General features: G+C 35.9%; 1 protein-coding gene across 1 annotated transcript; it reads left to right on the top strand.

Annotated features, from left to right (window-relative positions):
* The first annotated feature begins 741 nt into the window (after positions 1–741).
* On the top strand, positions 742–18,290 carry LOC102591383 (protein phosphatase 2C and cyclic nucleotide-binding/kinase domain-containing protein). Its single transcript, XM_006338090.2, has 16 exons — positions 742–956; positions 1,337–2,528; positions 9,284–9,415; positions 9,512–9,742; positions 9,879–10,004; positions 10,239–10,301; positions 10,486–10,568; positions 11,039–11,270; positions 11,397–11,710; positions 11,877–11,964; positions 12,050–12,116; positions 12,338–12,615; positions 12,699–12,764; positions 15,621–15,751; positions 17,201–17,354; positions 17,578–18,290. Exons 2-16 carry the CDS (start codon positions 1,497–1,499, stop codon positions 17,821–17,823), a joined length of 3,243 nt encoding a protein of 1,080 aa, XP_006338152.1. The 5' UTR covers positions 742–956; positions 1,337–1,496; the 3' UTR covers positions 17,824–18,290.
* The last annotated feature ends 2,043 nt before the right edge of the window (positions 18,291–20,333 follow it).

Here is a 20,333-nt window from a genome sequence, read left to right as displayed (position 1 = left end):
TTATTTGCTAAGTTTAGAAAATGTGAATTCAAGTTGAGGTCAGTAGCATTCCTAGGCTATATAGTCTCAGGATAAGGTATCCAAGTTGATCCTAAGAAGACTGATGCAATTAAAAACTGTACTAGGCCACTTTCTGGCTCAGATATTACGAGTTTCTTAGGTTTAACCGGTTACTATAGATGGTCTATGGAAGTATTTTTCTTATTGCTTCTCCTTTGACTACCTTGACTCAAAGAAAGTGAAATTTTAGTGGTCCAAATCTCGTGTGAAGAGTTTTTAGGAGTTGAATACTCGACTTAATTCAGCCCTAGTTTTGACTCTATCGGAAGGTTCAAATGGTTCCATTTTGTATTGTGATTCCTCCAAAATTGGTTTTTGTTGTGTGTTGATGCAAAATGATAAGGTCATAGCTTATGCTTCTATGCACCATGTCACGTCTAGTGTGTAGTCTTGGGTTGTGACACTCGTAATGTATACTTCATTTAAGTTATATAAAACATTTTGGGTGTATCAGAATATATAGTTAATGTATAGTCAGTTTTTGATTTATGTAAGTAAGTTATATTCAACATTTTGAATATATCATAATAATGTATAATGAGTGTTTCATGATTTATTTGGTTTAGATAATTATGGAGTAGTATTTTTTTTTGTGGAAAAATAATAAATGGTGTTGGTTCGGAAAAAGATAAAAGGAAAATGAATACAAAAAAATGGGCCACGCTGGGTTTATTGGTAGGGAAGAGAAAGAGTTGCGTGTAGAAAAAAGCGCGTGGTTTGTGATAGTAGTTCCAACTAGAAGTGAAAAAGAGATACAGGCCAAGCCCTTCCACACATGCACTGTTTACGTCTCTCTGCACTCTCTCTCTCTCTGCCTACTTGCAGTGTTCATCTATCTATTTCTATTTGACAAGGAAGGAAAGAAACCCATTTGGTTCAATTGCATTTACAATACAGTATGTTCTCAGTTACTATTTCTTATCCAGATTTAACACTTTGATGAATAGCTTGTAGTATATGAAGAGAATTGCAGTTTATACTAGTAAAATATTCATTCATGCTGTTTATAAACTACTCCATTCTCATTCTTATTCTCAATAAGCAAGACTACCCAACAAATTGGATTCCAGGGAATTTTTTTTAATCTTCCAATTATGCTTATTTGTACTCTCTAATTGATAATTTCATATCAGTGCTGACTGGGCTTTCATTTTATGCTTCCAATTTTAAGTTATTTTTAATTGCAATTCTGGGTTTCCTTGGAGAGGTTGAATTTTGTTATATTTGAATGGACAGCAACCAGGTTTGACAGTGTTTTTTTTTTTCTATTTTTCAGATTCAACTTTACTACTCTGGCATTTTTGTTTTCAATCTCAAGGAGGTGCTGCTAATAACTTAGGAGAAAATTTTGTTCGGTTATTTGAAAGTAAAAAGTTTGTGATGAATTATTTGGTAGTTTTGGGGTGTGGGTTTGTCTATGTTTGGTGTTTATAGTTATGGGTTGTGTTTATTCAAGAGCTTGTATTGGGGAGATTTGTGCACCAAGGAATGTGGATGTTAAAGAGCCTAAAAATGTGAAACCTGCTGAAATTGCTGTATTTTCACCTGCTTCATCAAATGGGGAAGATGGAGAAATTAGAGATCAACTTAATCAATTAAGTCTATCTAGGGATAATGAAATTGGTATAAGAAGACTGTCAAGAGTCTCTGCACAATTTTTACCACCTGATGGTTCACGGGTTGTAAAAGTTCCATCAGGGAATTATGAACTACGATGTTCGTTTCTATCTCAAAGAGGGTACTATCCTGATGCCCTTGATAAAGCTAATCAAGATAGTTTATGCATTCACACTCCATTTGGAACAAGTCCAGATGATCATTTCTTTGGTGTTTTTGATGGCCATGGAGAGTATGGAGCTCAATGCTCCCAGTTTGCGAAAAATAAAATTTGTGAAAATTTGCTTAGGAACAGTAAATTTCATTTAGATGCTGTGGAGGCATGTCATGCGGCATTCTTGATGACCAACTCGCAGTTGCACGCTGACGCTATAGATGATAGCATGAGCGGAACAACTGCAATTACTATACTCGTACGAGGTACGACACTTTATGTCGCTAATAGCGGTGATTCAAGAGCTGTTATAGCTGAGAGACGGGGTGATGAAGTCGTGGCTGTTGACCTTTCAATCGACCAAACACCATTTAGGCCTGATGAGATTGAGCGGGTTAAGCTCTGTGGAGCAAGAGTTCTTACACTGGATCAGATTGAAGGATTGAAAAATCCAGATGTGCAATGTTGGGACACTGAAGAAGGTGATGATGGTGATCCTCCTAGGTTGTGGGTGCAAAATGGGATGTATCCTGGTACGGCTTTTACAAGAAGTATAGGTGATTCTGTCGCTGAGACAATTGGTGTTGTTGCAAATCCTGAAATTGTTGTTTTGGAGCTCACCTCAGATCATCCTTTCTTTGTGATTGCCAGTGATGGGGTATTTGAGTTTCTTTCCAGCCAAACTGTGGTGGACATGGTAATAAATTCTTCTTTCTCTTTCTACTTCCTATATCTTTAGGTTCTATTTATCCAACAAGTGGACTTAAAACTTATTCTGTTATTTAGTACTGGTAAATAAAGTGCTTTGGACTTTTGAGAACTTTGTCTATTTGCTTGACATGTATGATTATCTGGTCATATCTGAATTACTATTAAGGAAATGTGCAGACTGTTGGAAATTAGTTAGAGGCTTCCATAAGACCATTGACCAATTTTTTCACCCATAATATGGGAAGAAATAACTCTGTGCGAAACTATATTTTATCGACTAACCACAAAAGGATAGCTCATCTAAACCTTCAGTACACATCAATTCCCCAACCTATTTTGGAACAATACAGGGCAAAACTATATTCAGACAAAAGGAAATATCTGACAAAAACAAATAGCTTACCATAAAGTACTCTTATGTTTTCCTTATAATGGAACATTTTTTCTTTTGGGGGCATTTGAAATTTGATGAAATCTATACGTTATTCACAAATTGCGCACCTGACTCCACAATTACTGCAATGATGTCTTTTGTATCCAATACAATCTCTTAGTTGTTTTTGTATTTCAACTCTACATAAGATCAGTGTTGGGGCGAATTAATCAAGCCCTGTTGATTAGTTCAGGATGCTAGTGGGAAAAAAATTTATAGAACGAGTTTAAGACTATGCTGCACACATTTTTTAATAGATTTGCAATCTAGAAGAATAAAAGCAGTGCGACTCATTTTCACTTTTGGGCAACATTCTCTTGAACTGCTTTCCCGAAGATAGAGAAAAGGAAATGTAGCTCTGGAAATTTCAGTACTTCTAGATCATTTCATGCCTTATATTGTAATTTATTGACCCAATTGAGACATAATTGATTGATTGAGTGATATTGTAATTTTTTGTTGGTACAAATAAATGATACATGTCAAATTGATGTGATTTTTGGAGTTGACAAGAACCAATCGACCAGGATTAAGTTCTTCAATAGAAAATAATGCATAGATGGTCTGATTTCAAGAACAACAAAGGATGTAGAACTCGAAATCAAGTGATTCCAGAACGAGGTGAAAGATGACATTCTAAACTAACAAATAACTACTTGTTCAAAACAAGCAAAGAATGACTGCAAAACAAGTTGGAACAAGTTCTGATTGTCGAATATTAAGATGGATGAATTATATAAGAGATGGACATAGTTTAGGAAGGTAAAAGATAGATTGGAAACCAGCAACCACCACAACTTAGCCTAGAGGACGAACCACCGCCTAGATGTTTAAAGATTAAAAAATATCCACTACTTGAAGTAATATGGCTTAAAGATAAAGAAATGAACATTCGAGAAATGAATTTCAAAGTTTTATCTCAAAAAATAGCAGCTCAACTTCCATATGAGCATGTTTATTAGGAAGAAGCATTTGGTGAGACATTGGTTGGTGGTAGGCAAAACATCATTATAGCAGCTAAATGTCAAATGTCAATATGCATATATAGTAACACCTCACTGTAGCAGCCATGAAACTTTCAGACAAATGCTGCCACTATAGAGATTTGACTGTAACTCTAGTTGCTTATGTCGTTTTGGCATATAAGACCTCATAGATTCATATAAGAGGGGATGTATAATAGGGAGGTTGTGTCTTAGCGGCGAAGAATGGATTTAGTCTAGCATACCTCAATTCTTGATTAAGAAAAACTTATGAAGGATCGACCATCCCTTTAATACGTTAATCTACAAGAACGACAAATAATAATCTAACATTAGTAACTAACCAATAAACTCTGCCACACATATACAAGATAACGACACTCGATGAGCGACAAACTTGCAAAATTCGCAATTCATGACGTTTTTCATATTTAAGCTATCTCGTTAGCAATAACAGCTCAACCACTTCCTTACAAGGCCATTCATTCTCCCTCCAACCTTGTAACAACCAAAAACAACCCAATACATATATCAATCTCAATAATTCAATTTACCGAAAAGGGTGAAACTTGGACTCACAGGCTTCTGATCACCATCTCGTAAGTCTCGCCTGTAAACTATTCTCAAAAGGCCACTAGAATATCATTTATGGGAGTAGGAGAATAGACATACCTTACTTCGAAGAAAATCCAGCTCAAAACACTTCAAATCACTAAGGGAAACTAATTAACCTTCAAGAACTCCACATAACTAAGGTATGTTTTCATGAGCTAGGATGAGAAATACACTTGATTCCATGGAAGATTAACTTACCTTGAAGATATGGAGGAGGAGGAATTTAGATCTGCTAGGGCTCATATCAAGGTAAGAAGATGAAGAAACATGAATAAAAAGTCTATTTTTGAGATTTGATTATAGACACCCTTGGATGTGCCACGTGTCCATCGCATGCGCTTGGGCACTATGCAGGATTGTAGTAAAACACATAAGAACTTTTTGTATTGAGGTCGAATTGGCGAACGATTTGATACTTTGGAAACTAGACTAGTAAACCTTTAATTTAATAGGTAATCAACTCTTAACTCCTTATGTCCCAAGAGATAACATGTTTGAAGTTGGACCTTGTGCGAGCTCATTCGCAAACTTAACTCGTAGAAAAACTTCCAAACTCGACTTGTGTTTTTGAGTTCCCTTAACCCTTAGATCACTTCCAATACCCCTCGTATACTTGTTATCATGCCAGTGCAATATAGCCTCTTTTGTTACTTAAAACATTAATTCAAATCGTCTTTATCACACTTTAAAGTTTTGCTAAATCTACTATATCACAACACTGTTGAGTTTCACCTCTCTCTTTCTCTGGGTCATTTTTTTTTGTCTAAATTCCTTTCTTTCCTTTTTCCTCTTATTCTAGTTCAATTGGTTCTCTTTGTTTTCTCTGAATCTTCGTATATTCGTCTAGAAGAAATTTTTTTTATTCTTTCTTACATCTGATTGTTTACTTCTTTTTTTCTCACATATCACTCTCCTAGATCTGTTAAAGATTTTTACTTCTTTGTTTCATCATTACTTCTTTTTGTGACAAAAAAATGGTTCAACCAAATTGATCATCAGATTGATAAGTCAATTGTTTCTTCTACGCCATCACTTGCAATTTCTACAGTAAAGTTAGATGGTTGTGATAATTACACCTCTTGGGCAGCCTCTGTTGAGTTGTGGTTTATAAGTTAAGGATTTGAAGATCACTTGCTCAAAAACAGTAGTAATATTCGACCAGCGGATAGACGTACTTGAGTTAAAATAGATGCACAATTGTTTAGTCTTCTGTGGAATTCACTTGTTTCCTCTACACCATCACGTGTCTGAAATTTTCCGGGCGCTACAATATATTTGCTGTGTGTCTGAACACCCACACATATATGTCTTCATATGTGTATTTATATATAAACTGTTAGTGCCCAAGCCAGCTTTCGCACATCTCCTACTACCTCCCATCATGGAAGGTACCCGATCACTTTGTCCATCAAAATTTAAACAGATAAGAATTATTCACATTGTATTGCCTCCAGCTGGGAGTCAAAACATGATTTGAAGGTTGTTTTTCCAATTTTTGACCAAGCAATCCCTTGTTGGATCGTGCAAAGAAATTGTTATTAATAGCATTCACTACTATTTTCTCATTCATATGTAATGGAGTTCCAATCAGCTCTATCTCTCTAGATCTGGTAGTAGTTTTTTGCATTTGTTTTAGTTCATTGTTCAGTTAGCAATGGTAATGACCAAAGGAGGTCCTAGTCTTGAAAATGTGGACATAGAGGAAAAGCTAAACTTAGAGGGTAAAAGATGTTATCTTTTTCTTTTCCTGTTCAAAAAAAAAAAGATGACATAATTAGTGTTGCTAAAAGGCTCATTTTGAAGGTTACTAAATATTGTTGTCCAGTTTCACTCAAGGCAAGTTTAAGCCCACATTTTTATGCAAAATTTGTGTGCAACACCCTGCTTAAGCAAAGCTTTACCAAGGCACTAAAGAGCACCTTAAAGTTCATGAATTCTGTCTTGAACATAGCAGAACTAAACGATAAATCTTTCACCTAATTGTAGTTTTTCCTTCTTTTGTCCATATTATTGCTTGTTTGGGTTTATAATTATTATTTTCTTGAACTGCATATATATTCCTTATCATTCCCTTCAGTTGCAACTTCCTACATTGAAGTTCATGGTTTATTTGTGCTTTGGGCTTAAAGCTCCAGTAGACCTCCACACTTCTTTTTTCCGCTTTTCATCTTGGATTACATTGGTGCATAAGACCTAAAATTAGGTGTTGTTCAAGATAAGGGCTCACTCAACCAATGTTTTAATATAGGCACCAAGAGGCACCACTCATCACCACAGTATCTATCTTGAAGAGACATTTTGTTTTTCAAAATTGAAGAGACATTAATAGTCAATAAATATAGCTTGCAAATTGATATGTGAACTGTTAATATATGTTAGATATGTTAGTTGAATAAGACTAGAAAATTATACGGTAAGAATCTAGTCATTAGATTGGAACTAAAAGCTGCCCCAAGGTTTTTGTTTAACGGTAAAGGTACAATGTTGTATGTGTGGTAGACACACATCACTAGTTTGAATTCTGTTGGTGAACCATGACTAAAATACAAGTGGAGAAGAGAAGATGAGGGCCTACTATCCGCTGAGTTTTGAAACTATAAATAATGGATTTCTCGATTATAAAGAAAGTCAAATCAGAAGCTGCATCTTTTCATCTGAATAAAAACCTTAGAAGGTATTTAAACTGAAACGTCACAATTTTAATGTTAACTGTAGTTCTACAATTCCTTTGTTCCTATAATTGCTGTTTGTTTATACTTATTTTCTCATGCATTACTTTATACTTCTTCACTAAAGATCGCGTTTAGTTTTGCACATAAACGGCAGCAAAGCAGCTACATTTATAGGCATTTCTCCTTTGACAACACTAGATGTAGTGTAATCATAATCCATGAGGTCATTTTTGGTAGCAATAACATTTATCAGAAGGATATTTCTGATATTCCTAGTATTTTAGAGTTCTTATGACCTCCATAGGAGTTCTTTTTCTTTCGCAACTTTTGGATGTAAGTATTACTAGAATACTCCTTGTGTATTCTTTTGTTTATAATACAAGTTGCCTTTCTCAAAAAAACAATTTCTGGTAAAGTAGCAGAAGCGAAAATTTACCTTAATCTATGCAAAAGTCTGCAGAACAGGATTTTTATACTTAATTATGTAGATATCGCTATGTATTTCTTTACTTTCTTTTTGGAGTAAAAATGAAGTAGAAGGAGCAGTTGATTTCATTAGCTTTCTACACAATCTGTGAGAGCTACTTTTGGTTTACTCAGTGGTCTATATCAGCATACTCTTACTGCTAATACATTTTTTTATAAAGTTAGTGGTATTAATAACAGCATCAGGAAGATATATATATATATATATATATTATATATAACTTTACCTTGGCAAAAAGTAATACATTGCTGGGGATACTACTGCTGCACTGTTACTAAAGGAATGATATAAATTTTGCTTAAAAGAGTTCCAGAAGCAGTTATTTGTGCTACTCAAAACAATTGAACTAACACAGTTCTGACAACAGTTTATTGATGTTTAAACCAAAAAACTGCTAAGATAAATTTCTTAAGGAAAAAATGTCTTTTGGATCCCACAGGCTTTATCTAGCCTCATAGGAGTTCTTTTTCTTTTGCAACTTTTGGATGTAAGTATTACTAGAATACTCCTTGTGTATTCTTTTGTTTATAATACAAGTTGCCTTTCTCAAAAAAACAATTTCTGGTAAAGTAGCAGAAGCGAAAATTTACCTTAATCTATGCAAAAGTCTGCAGAACAGGATTTTTATACTTAATTATGTAGATATCGCTATGTATTTCTTTACTTTCTTTTTGGAGTAAAAATGAAGTAGAAGGAGCAGTTGATTTCATTAGCTTTCTACACAATCTGTGAGAGCTACTTTTGGTTTACTCAGTGGTCTATATCAGCATACTCTTACTGCTAATACATTTTTTTATAAAGTTAGTGGTATTAATAACAGCATCAGGAAGATATATATATATATATATATATTATATATAACTTTACCTTGGCAAAAAGTAATACATTGCTGGGGATACTACTGCTGCACTGTTACTAAAGGAATGATATAAATTTTGCTTAAAAGAGTTCCAGAAGCAGTTATTTGTGCTACTCAAAACAATTGAACTAACACAGTTCTGACAACAGTTTATTGATGTTTAAACCAAAAAACTGCTAAGATAAATTTCTTAAGGAAAAAATGTCTTTTGGATCCCACAGGCTTTATCTAGCCTTTGAGGCATCCTGCGTCTTTGTTTTTATAAGCTGGTGTACGGGCCAACTTGCATGCACCTCGACTATACTGGGTAACTCTATCCACCAAGGCTTGGGCTGATAGGAAGAAATCACCTAGAATTTTTTGTCTCCTGGGATTTGAATTTAAGACCTCATGGTTCCCTAGCCACTTCACTAGCCACTAGGCCTTACCGTGGGTACACGTGGTGTTTAACTGACAATTTTAGTTAAACACTTGTAGGCTTATTAATCATCATTTTTCGATATTGTTCTTTCTGTTGTATAACACCAGTTTGCTCTCATGTATGTTTTCTCTGTCTGTAATATTTCTGTGTTCCACCTCAACAAGTCTCCTAAGATCAGTTGAGAATGCCGACATGATGCAAGCACGGTGTTTACTCTGTTTGTTTTTGTGTTTTTCCTGTTAATAATCCAAATTCTCTAATGACCTTGTAGGTCGCAAAGTATAAGGATCCGCGTGATGCTTGTGCTGCAATTGTTGCTGAGTCATACCGTCTTTGGCTACAGTATGAAACTCGCACAGATGATATTACCGTGATAGTTGTACAAGTAAATGGATTGACTAATGTAAGATGTTTTCTTTTCTTTGATATTCTCTGTTCGGAATTATTTTATACTTTCTGTAATTTAAATGTTCACTCATTACATTTATTTTATTGTCAGGTTGCGGTTGGTCAATCAATAAGTTCTGATGTTGTTTTACGACCACCGTTGCCTCAGGTTGTGGAATTATCTGGATCAGAATCTCCATCAGTTATGAACTGGAATTCTAGGATTCAACGTGCCAGGCAAGATATATCACGGGCACGACTGCGTGCTATTGAGAGTTCCTTAGAGAATGGGCAGATATGGGTTCCCCCATCTCCAGCCCATAGGAAGACATGGGAAGAAGAAGTAACCGTTCTTTCTTTATCTATTTCCGTTTGATATGCTGTTCTGGAAAATAAAGAATCTTATAACCCACACCCTCAATTGTTATCAGTTTAATTGATCTCATGGTTGAAAAGTAAATCACATCTCTGCTTCACAGGCACAGATTGAACGGGTTTTGCATGATCATTTTCTTTTTAGAAAGCTTACAGATTCTCAGTGTCAAGTTTTGTTGGATTGTATGCAAAGAGTTGAGGTTCAAGTTGGAGACATTGTAGTCAAACAGGTAAATTCTCTTGATAGAGTTTTGATCCAGCAATATAATATTGTTAAAGAAGCTCCAAAATCAAAAGCACAGTATTCTTATAAGTTTTCCTGTATTTTTGGTCTTAGAGGATTTCAATTTTTCATATTTCATGTTTGAGGAAGAAACATGTGATCTTAGACTTACAATTTCTTGTGCACTAAATTCTGACACTCTGAAAATTCTCAGTATTACCAAACGATCAATGTTTTGCAGGGTGGAGAATGTGACTCTTTCTATGTCGTTGGAAGTGGGGAATTTGAGGTCTTAGCAACACAGGTGGGAGTTGTTTTTCCTCTTGATTTTGTTTAAATGTGATCAAACTCACTGTGCATGGTTTCACCATAGTCTCTGGCCAAATCTTAAAACCATCAGATTCATTATTATCATGTAAAGAAGGTTGTCCCAATTAATGTCTGTCATATCTAATTTGAAGTTTTCAACTTTGAATTACAAATGCCAGGATGAGAAAAACGGAGAAGCTCCTAGGGTTCTTCAGCACTACACAGCTGACAAGCTGTCATCCTTTGGGGAGCTGGCTCTGATGTAAGATCTCTGTTCTTTCCATTGGAATTCATTAAATTTCAAATTTGATATCTTTCTTTGAGGGGAAAGTGAAATACCGTTCTAGAGGGTCTATTTGCGGAACTGTTATATATTCCCCTCTAGTTTTCACTCCCAGATAAAGCCGTATAAAACTGAACAAATAATCAACCTTGAGATTATGTTATTCTGGAGCTTTGCACCAAAATACTAGTTTTCTTAGTTCTTTTTGTATCCTCTCACAATCTGAAGCAGCAATGGCAATATGCCCCTTCTCTTTTTCAAATGAAGTGCTGTGTCCTATCACCTGACTTACCTGTTTGGCCATTATATCTTTCTTGTGTGGTTCATAAATATTGCAAGACCATAGTACTGGTTTATTAGTTATAGTTGATTAATCTCTCCGCTCTTTGAATCATCTGTAGAATTATTTTGGCTATCTCTGTTTTGCGCTGAATTCAGTTTTACTACAGGTACAATAAACCACTCCAAGCTTCTGTTCGTGCTGTCACCAATGGAATTTTGTGGGAACTTAAACGAGAAGATTTTAGAGGAATTCTTGTGTCAGAGTTTTCTAATTTGTCTTCATTGAAGCTTCTGCGTTCTGTAGATCTTCTATCAAGATTGACAATCTTACAACTAAGTCATATTGCAGATACGGTTTCAGAAGTTCCCTTTTCTGATGGACAGACAATAGTAAATGAGGTACCTATTTCAAATTTCTTCCCTTGCCTGCTTACAGTTTGCTCCATTTAAAATGATAATTTTTCTTTATGACTACTGCCTTCTGCTTGCGATTTTCTCTTACACATGATTTGGATTTGTTTGCAGAAACAGGAACCTTTGGGCCTATACATTATCCAGAAAGGGGTTGTAAAAATTACATTTGACATGGATTTAGTAAAATCTGAAAATGCATCAAGTCTCCTGTGTGAAAACCAAAAGCAGGATGATATACAGAACAAAAAAAGCATAACAGTCGAGAAGAGTGAAGGGAGCTACTTTGGGGAATGGACACTTCTTGGGGAACACGTTGCCTCTTTGAGTGTCATTGCTGTTGGTGATGTGGTATGCGCTATCTTAACTAAGGAGAAGTTTGATTCAGTTGTGGGTCCTTTGGCAAAGCTCTCACAGGATGATCTTAGGTATGACAAAAATTTAGTGAAACAGAAGTTACCAAAGCAAAAGAAAAAAGACGTCTACATTCTTTGTTTAACATTTTGGGTCTGATAGATGTATGATGTAAAGTGATTTAAGTCTTTACTTTTTTGTTGCATCTATGACTAAAATGTTTTGCAAACATTTATGTAGGGCAAAGGGCCATCAAACAATTCTCTCTTCAGAATCTGTCCAAAGCTTTGACACTTTGACGCTTGAAAGATTGCAGCTTGCTGATTTGGTGAGGTTCTTTTTACTTCTTCCTAACGTATTTTCAGAAAACCTGTTAATAGACAGATGTTTGAATCTATTAGCTATTTGTACAGGAGTGGAAGACTTGCTTATATTCGACTGACTGCAGTGAGATTGGCCTAGTTCGTCTAAGAGACTCAGGTTGTTTTTCTGCATTTCGTCTGTTGTTTTGTTACGACCTCATTAGTACTCTTTGTTTTTAATGCTGATATATGCAGAACACATTCCTTTGGGGGCCTTTTCTCTCTTGGTTTTACTTTGTGTCTGACCAGTAATACCTTTTAGAAACAGTTTGTGGGCGTACTAGAATCTTGATGATTGTATTCAGTTAAGGAATGAAAAAATTTCTTGTCTTTCTGCAGATAAGATGTTTAGCTTGAAGAGGTTTTCAAAGCAGAAAATTAAAATGCTTGGGAAAGAAGCACAAGTATTAAATGAGAAGAATCTATTGAAGCAAATGAATACAGTAGCTTCAGTACCTCAAGTTTTATGTACTTGTGCTGATGAAATTCATGCTGGCATAGTTCTGGACACATGCCTGGCTTGCTCTGTGGTAGCAATACTTAACAACCCCCTTGATGAGGAGTCAACACGTTTCTGTGCTGCATCAGTTGTCATTGCTCTGGAAGACTTGCACAATGTAAGTTGACTCCTGGTCCTAGTTATTATAAGCACATGGTAATTTCAGAATTTAACTCTTTTCCTTATTCCTTCCATTATCAGAATGGCATACTTTATAGAGGTGTTTCTCCTGACGTACTAATGTTAGACCAAACTGGCCATATCCAGGTAAATATTGCTCTTGTAGTGTATTGCCTTCAGAGTTTTTCTTATGTAGACCACTAAAAATGACAAGGTTCTATTACAATTTAGGCTTGCATGGTTTGTTGTATAAGAAAATTCAATATCAATCTAGATCTCTTCATTATTGAAGGGAAACCTTTTTCTGTATCTATAGGTCCGTGAGTTTGAGCCGTGGAATCAACCACTGATGCTTGTGTCAGGGTAGTCTGCCTACATTATACCTTCTTGGGATGCGCTCCTTCTCTGGATTCTGTGTGAATGTCGGATGCTTCGTGCACCGGGCTGTCCTTTTTAAATCTTTGTATTTTTAATAGGCTTCCAATATAAAACATTGCATAACGAAATGTGTGAATTATCAATCTTAGGATAAAGCTAGATCTTCACTTTGGTATTACAATCTCTGCACAAGAATCTATATCTTTTTTTTTTTTTATTTCATAACAATCGTTGTATTGCATAATGATTCATGCTTTGTTATTTGCTACTGAACCGCATAACTCCAAAATATAATACCTACATAACTATTTCGTGAAACAACGGTGAAAACCTCAAATGGTCCTTAGTTATAGTGATAGGTTTATTATGGTCTTCGATATATACTATAAAAATTAGGTTTTGGGCCTAACTCACACCCCAAAGCTAGCTCAAATGGAGGAGGATTGCCCAAGCCTTATAAGGAGACCACCCATATTATTAACCACTGATGTGGGATTTTTTCTATCTTTAACATATACTAGTGATTAGTGAATATAATATCCTTTATATATGCAAAAAGTGGACAATTTTTGTCCAAGTTAGTTTAACACCCTACAATTAACGGGAAAAGGCAAGTGGGTAACAAATCTGAAGTAAAAATCAAAACAAATAAAAGAAACCAAATTTTCTTCCAAGATATAAAGATAGGGATAAATACTTATGTTTTACGGCTAAAAATGTTTTATGTCAATAGATACATAATGGATTCAATGGAGGAAGAACAATGACATACTGACGTATTTAGTTAAGCTGATGGTTGTACTAGAATAGTGAGGAGCATTCAAAGGATGATTTGTTGGTGAGATTAGTGATTTGCAGCTCAAAAATAATAATGAGAGCTCCAATAGGACCTCTTACTAGCCCACTGCCATAGCAGGTCCATCCTTTAGCAGTAATACCTCTGCTCATCTCTTGAACTCCCTGTTGGAACCATATAAAGGGAATCCTTTGGAATGCCTGCAGAGTGGGGCTGTTAGTTGGGACGGAATGGAACAGGACGAGTAAGGGGGATCAGGATAGGACAGGACATGGTAGGGGAAAAGGGAAGATTGAGTATAAGGAGCCGAGTTCGGGGGACTGGGAAGGGGTACTGCACCGGCCCACATTCCGGTGCCTGGTGGGCCGGGTTGTATCGGGACGTGATGGGGGTGGGTTGGGACTGGACAGGATGGGATCTAGGGGAATTTTTTTTCTTTAAAAAAATTGTATATAAACACGGGAATATTTGAACAAAAATAATTCCAAGGCTAAAAGCCTCCAATTTTATTTGATAAAAAATTGAACTTGATATTTTTTATACAATTTCTAATTTGCAAAATAGTATTTCAAGTTCAAAAGTTGCAAATAACTCAGTAAAATTTGCCTTAAACGAAAACTACATAACTTTAGAGACTCCTTCCAATTGTGCTATAGTTTCATGCATCTCTTCCATTAAAATTGGAACATCTTTGTCAAATTCCTCGCATTCACTGTTGCAGCTTCCTATTGGTAGGATCTCATTATAAATTGTGTCATCTTTATCATTAACCTCTGGGTGGCCAAAGTTTCTTCTCTCCGCTTTGATCCAATCTCTGAATAAGACTGCAATGTTTAAGTTGTCCCCCAGCCAACAAGTGTCTTTGCTTTTTCGAGATGGAACCTGTGTACCAAACACACGTATAATTGAGGTTGATAGTTGAATCTTGTTCATTCCCCAAGCTAGTTGCCAATTTCACTCTCAATTTCCAAATAATTAATAGCATATAAAATATTTCAATATGGAGTAGGAAGTTGCAAATTGCATAGTAAAATTTCAATACTCCTGCAATTTTTGAGAGAGATTAAAGAGACAGTAGGAAGATTTGTGTGAAATGAAAATGGAGTATTTATTGTTGAGAATTAAGGCCAAAGTGTAATTTCTTAAACTTGTGGATTAAAAATAAATTTTAGGGGTTTTGGGGGCCGTTTCTAGCCGTTTCAAACAGCTATTTCTTCTGAAGGGCTGTTGGGGTAACAACTATTTTGGTCCAACTTTTAAAATAGAATTCCGTTTATAACAGGACCGAAATTCAGATGGGCTAACCGAAATTATTATGCTGCCAGTCGAAACAATTTCACCAAACAGTTTGCACGGCAAAAATAGCTTACAGGCTCGTTCTATATACTGGGAAAGAGAAGCACTTATACCACAGATAATTCTATGTTTTGTTTAGTTTTGTGACCTACTGAAGAAATTTACTTTAGTGATAAGCCAGATAAACTTCACTTCAGGTTCTATGAAATTAAGGTCCTTTTGATTCGTCCCACATTTTGGTTGAGTCAGGCCAATTGGAGAAGAAGTCTGGTTTGTTTGCTTATTTTACTTTTTACTGCTGCTCGGTTAAATGCTTGCAATTCTCCATTGGTTATGGAGGTTTTCTGCCAGTTTTACATACTTAGCCACTTAGGGGACGATTTGTATTCAGTGGTACGTATTAAGGACCAAGATAAACCTTCCACTGTACATTGGGGACCGTTTAGATTCTTTCCTCTAAATGACCCTGGGGAGTATGTTGCTGGATAATTACTTTTTTTCAATAATGATATTCCTTTATTGATTTTCTGTAGCTAGTGGAATTCAGATTTGCCAAGAAGATTTCTTCTGAATTGGATGAGAGGACATTTACCATATGCGGAATGGCAGATTCTCTAGCTCCAGAAATAGTCCAAGGGAAAGGCCATGGCTTTGCTGCTGACTGGTAAAATCCTACTTCCCTATCGGCCAAAATTTATTCAAGTACTACATATGACTGAAAAAAGTTAATTCAGTAATTAAAGGATTGCAATTATGGAGATGAAGAATTGGCCAACTTGGATCTATTCTGAGGAAACCTAGTTTAACAGAGAAGAAGTACAATCGAAAGCAATTAGTGCAACATTTTGAAATTGCTCTAATTATTGAAATGCTTAAGAGAAGTCTTACAAAGATGCATGGTTTCTGCCTATCGTGATGTCTAAAATACAGTTGGTTATCCAAGTGATTCAGTGAGTATAATGATGTGATGCAAACATCACTAACGAGCATCAGCAGCCATTTATCCCTCTTACCCTTGGAATATCTCAAAGTTTGAAATAATTACTATAGGCTAATAATGCATCACATACTGCCAGATCAGATTCTTAGTCTGATTGATTAACTTTAAAGAAGTGTATAGTTATCATGCTTTGGTAATTATTTTAAGATGGCAGTTATCTGGAAGTTGTGAATCTTGAAATGATAAGTGTTCCGTCTCTTCTGACTGTAAAATTACAAATGTGAATCTATCATTTTGATTTATCTTCTATGTAGTGAGTGGTTTTGTGTGCATGTGTATATATTTTGTGTGATACATCAAAGGGGGAAAAGATATTTTACCCATGACCTCATTGTCATGAGGTATGAGTTTAGCTTTACAGTTACCGAGCTGTGCCCTGAAGACATGCACAATAGAATCGTTACTGCCTCTAGAATTGTTCTTAATCTAATAATGAAGATTACTCATTCATGAGAGAGATTATTCACTCGAGTTAGAGCAGTGTTTGGAAGGCAAACTTGCAGCCGTACCTGTCTGGTCTTCTCTTGTTTATTTTCTGGGATTTGGAATGAGGAGATAATGAAGTTAGGTAGGTTGCTCTTTCATGGTGAAAGTCATTTAGAAACAATCCAAACGCTTCAAAATGATGAAGTTGTATAGTGAAAACATGTAGAAGTAATGTAACTTAATTCTTAAAACCCTTGAAGGAACAAATGTCTCAGGTTGGTTAGTTTGTGAAGGGAGAAGCTGCTGCAAATGAGTTAACTGGAAGACAATGATGAGTGACTAGTAAGGCCACCTACTCAAGCGTTTCCTACTTTCCCTCTGTGCTTTCTCCTTGAAGAGTAAATCAAATTTCCTAGTGTCCTTCCCCCTTATCCTCCTCCTCTTCTAGGGAAGAGAACTGGAAGGTCTTCTAACACTTGCATTGACTACCATGTCTTCGGAAGCGTCTTTTAGTTGCTTCACTGGACACACTTCTATTTTGAGCAAGCAACTTTGTAGAGATGTCATGCTTCTTCGAGTCTTCAGCTACATATAGATTTCTCAAAATGTCATAAGTGCTTATTTTGTGGCACAAGCTATTTCTCCAACTTATATTCTTGACTGACATTTGCTAGTTGAAATTGGCAGGTGGGCTTTGGGAACATTGATCTACTTCATGCTACAAGGTGAAATGCCATTTGGATCATGGAGAGTGAGTGAGCTTACATTTGCAAGGATTGCTAAAGGACAGTTGACACTTCCACATACATTCAGCCCAGAAGCTGTTGATCTCATTACCAAGGTATCGCCAGGTCTAAAAGAATTGATTGCTTTATACATAAGAGGATTGGATTTGGAAAAATGGCTGATTATATATTATGACTTAGAAATGCGTTACTTTCTTATCCATGATTCCATTCTTTTTGTCCTTCAAACCAACAGCAAGGCTATTGGTTTTTTTTTTTATACAAGTTCTCCAATTTCTTGGTATCCTTTCCAGTATCTTGACATAAATTTTGTGCCAGTTACTTCAAGTTGATGAAAAGCTAAGACTCGGAAGCCAAGGTGTTGACTCTATTAAAAGTCATCCCTGGTTTCTTGATGTTGATTGGAAAGCAATAGCAGATCATCGAAGTCCTGTTCCTGCAGAGATTCTCTCTCGTATAAGTCAACGCTTGGAAAACCATGGTGATGAGAACATAGCTTCCCTACATTCCCCTAATCGTGATATGGAGGAGCTTAACACTCCAGAGTGGCTTCAAGACTGGTAGCACGTTTTTATTGGAGTTCTGGCCATCACATTCCATGATGACGCTACCAACAAAATTGACCAGTTTATTGTTTCATAACTGTCCGTATTGGAGACTCAATTTCAAATGAACTGAGTGAGGTGGTGCATCTAGATCATGTTCTCCTGTTCATCAACATGTGGCCCTCCTAGAGAGAAAATGTCTTGCTGCTTTTCTTGGACATTCATTTGCTTATGTTAAACGTATTATAAGGTTCATACTTATGTTCTTTTGTGAAAATTTACCATGCCTATGTAAATACGTAATACGTAAATTAAACACAGAGTCCTTTTATTGCATCCTAACAAGTCTCCCCATCTCACTCCATCAAAAAAGAAAATATGTATCTCTTAAAAGTGTCCATGGCTGAGAGAAGCCATGTTGCACCCAGTTTATCAGATTTTTGGTCTTATATTTGTTTTTAAAAAAAAATGAAGAGCTTTTTGTTATATAAAGTATTCTCCAAATTGGAGCTGTGTTTCTTTGTTTTTGAACCTATTGTTGTAGTTATTTGAGGTTCCCTGTGCCTTGTATTGAGTGAAGGAGATTTCACCAAAAGCATGATATACTGATTGCATTTGGTTTGTTGAGAGAAGCAACTACAAATGGACTGATGGACATATTCTTTGGCTTAGCTAACTTTTGCTATATTGTTTGTAATTGCAATGAGTTATTGTTTGCAAAATATCCCCTTGTATGATGCAGATTTTGTAATAGTAGTTGTAGCCCCACTTCTCAATTGAGTTGACAAACAAATATTCAATAGAAAAGATGGAAGAAGAGCACAAAATGATATTTAACTAATATGGTACTTAGGATGTCAAGTACGACCCTAACGAATTTTCTGCTTTATTTTGGGCTATCTAAGTAGGCATATTTGGATATCGATATGGCACTTAGAATCATGTGAATCTTAGAATTCTTTGCGGATTTGAGTTCCCACTTCAGTTAATTCATTTTGATATTTGTGGTCCAATGAATGTGAGGGCAAGGTTTGGTGCTACATACTTTATTTAAATTCACGCGTTTTGGTTATGTCTATTTGATTTCTCATAAATCTGAAGCACTTGAGTGCTTTAAAAGATATATGAATGAAGTTTAAAATAAATAAGATAAAAGCATATAGGTTTTAAGAACTAATCGAGGATGTGAATATTTGTCAAAAATTTTAATAATTATGTATTGAAAAGGGATTATCAGAACTACTCTTTATACACTTCAACAAAATAGTGTAGCTGAAAGAAAGAATAAAACATTATTAGAGATAACTAGGTCAATGATGGCCCAGACAAATTTGTCTATCTCTTTTTAGGGAGATGCATTATTGATTGCAGCCTACATATTGAATAAGGTGCCTTCTAAATCTGTATCTTCGACACCTTATGAACTTTGGACTGGTCATATGTAACATCTCGCAACTAGAAAGAACTAGAAGGAACTAGAAGGAACTAGAAGGAAGTTTAAAATCTGGAAATAGTTATTTTTGGAAAGTATAAGGAAATCTGGAAAATTTAAGTTAAAGTGAATTTTTTGGTCAACTTCAAACGACCATAACTCCTAGCTCAGGATGAGTTAGGTGTATTTCCAGATATGGTTGGAAAGCTCTTGGAATGATCTTTCCAACGCCGCTAAGTTTGCATGATTCCGAGTTTGTATGAGTGAGTTATGCCCTTTGGAAGTTGGGCTGTTCTAATAAGGAAATCCCCATTCCGGACTTTTGAAGGGTAGTTTGGTCTTTTCCTTACCCAATTAATTAAATCTATTTTTAATAAAATAGTTGGGGTCCAAACTGAGTTAGTTCAGTTTACACTTTGAGAAATAGAGTTAGGGCTTTTGGAGAAAGAAGTCAAGAGAAAGGAGAAGAGGAAAAACAAGATTCGCCAAGAACGATTGATTTTGGTTGCGGATTCGCCAAGGAGTTGGCCCTGCAAGGTATGTGAGTCTCTCATAGCGTTGGGTTCATTCACCCACGCGCCAACATGTTTCGTTCAGCGAATTCGTCCTAAAGAGTTTGAAAGTTGATGTTCTTGACATGAATTCTTGAATTTGAATGTTGTTCTTGAATTGGGATGAATTAAGAAATTTCTGAGTTCGTTACGTCGCATTATAGAGTCGTTTCTAGTTAGGTTATTAGGTACATTTGTTGGGTATCTGTATCTAAAGGTAATTTGAGAAAAAGAACCGAGGTTGGGTGATTTGGGGCTGGAAAACGAAGAAGAAATTTCGTCCGATGAAATTTGAGTATGGGAGCGCATCGCGCGACCTGTTCCCAGAATTGAAAAATTCTGCTCCGCGTCGCAGAGCTGACACGAGATGTTCTGCCTCAAAAGACGTTTTTGGAACCAAAATTTAATTATGCCTCCGCATCGCGGACCCACATTCAAATCTTGATTTTTGGTCTTTTCTCATGTTTACTAAACAACATGAGATCTTTCCAAACACAAATCATAATCCTTGAATCCATAATTCAATTCAAGGACCAGTTAGGAGTC

Source organism: Solanum tuberosum, unplaced genomic scaffold (genome assembly GCF_000226075.1).
Source record: "Solanum tuberosum cultivar DM 1-3 516 R44 unplaced genomic scaffold, SolTub_3.0 scf00003, whole genome shotgun sequence".
NCBI classification, from domain to species: Eukaryota; Viridiplantae; Streptophyta; class Magnoliopsida; order Solanales; family Solanaceae; genus Solanum; species Solanum tuberosum.
This window is presented reverse-complemented; position numbering and strand designations above follow the sequence as displayed.

What these genes read in the sequence shown, in the direction of transcription:
- LOC102591383 (XM_006338090.2), top strand. Translation starts at nt 1,497, where the DNA reads ATGGGTTGTGTTTATTCAAGAGCTTGTATTGGGGAGATTTGTGCACCA. An exon ending in GATTGCAGCTTGCTGATTTG is followed by an intron (nt 11,965 to 12,049) that starts GTGAGGTTCTTT and finishes CTATTTGTACAG; the next exon opens with GAGTGGAAGACTTGCTTATA. An exon ending in AGTTCGTCTAAGAGACTCAG is followed by an intron (nt 12,117 to 12,337) that starts GTTGTTTTTCTG and finishes GTCTTTCTGCAG; the next exon opens with ATAAGATGTTTAGCTTGAAG.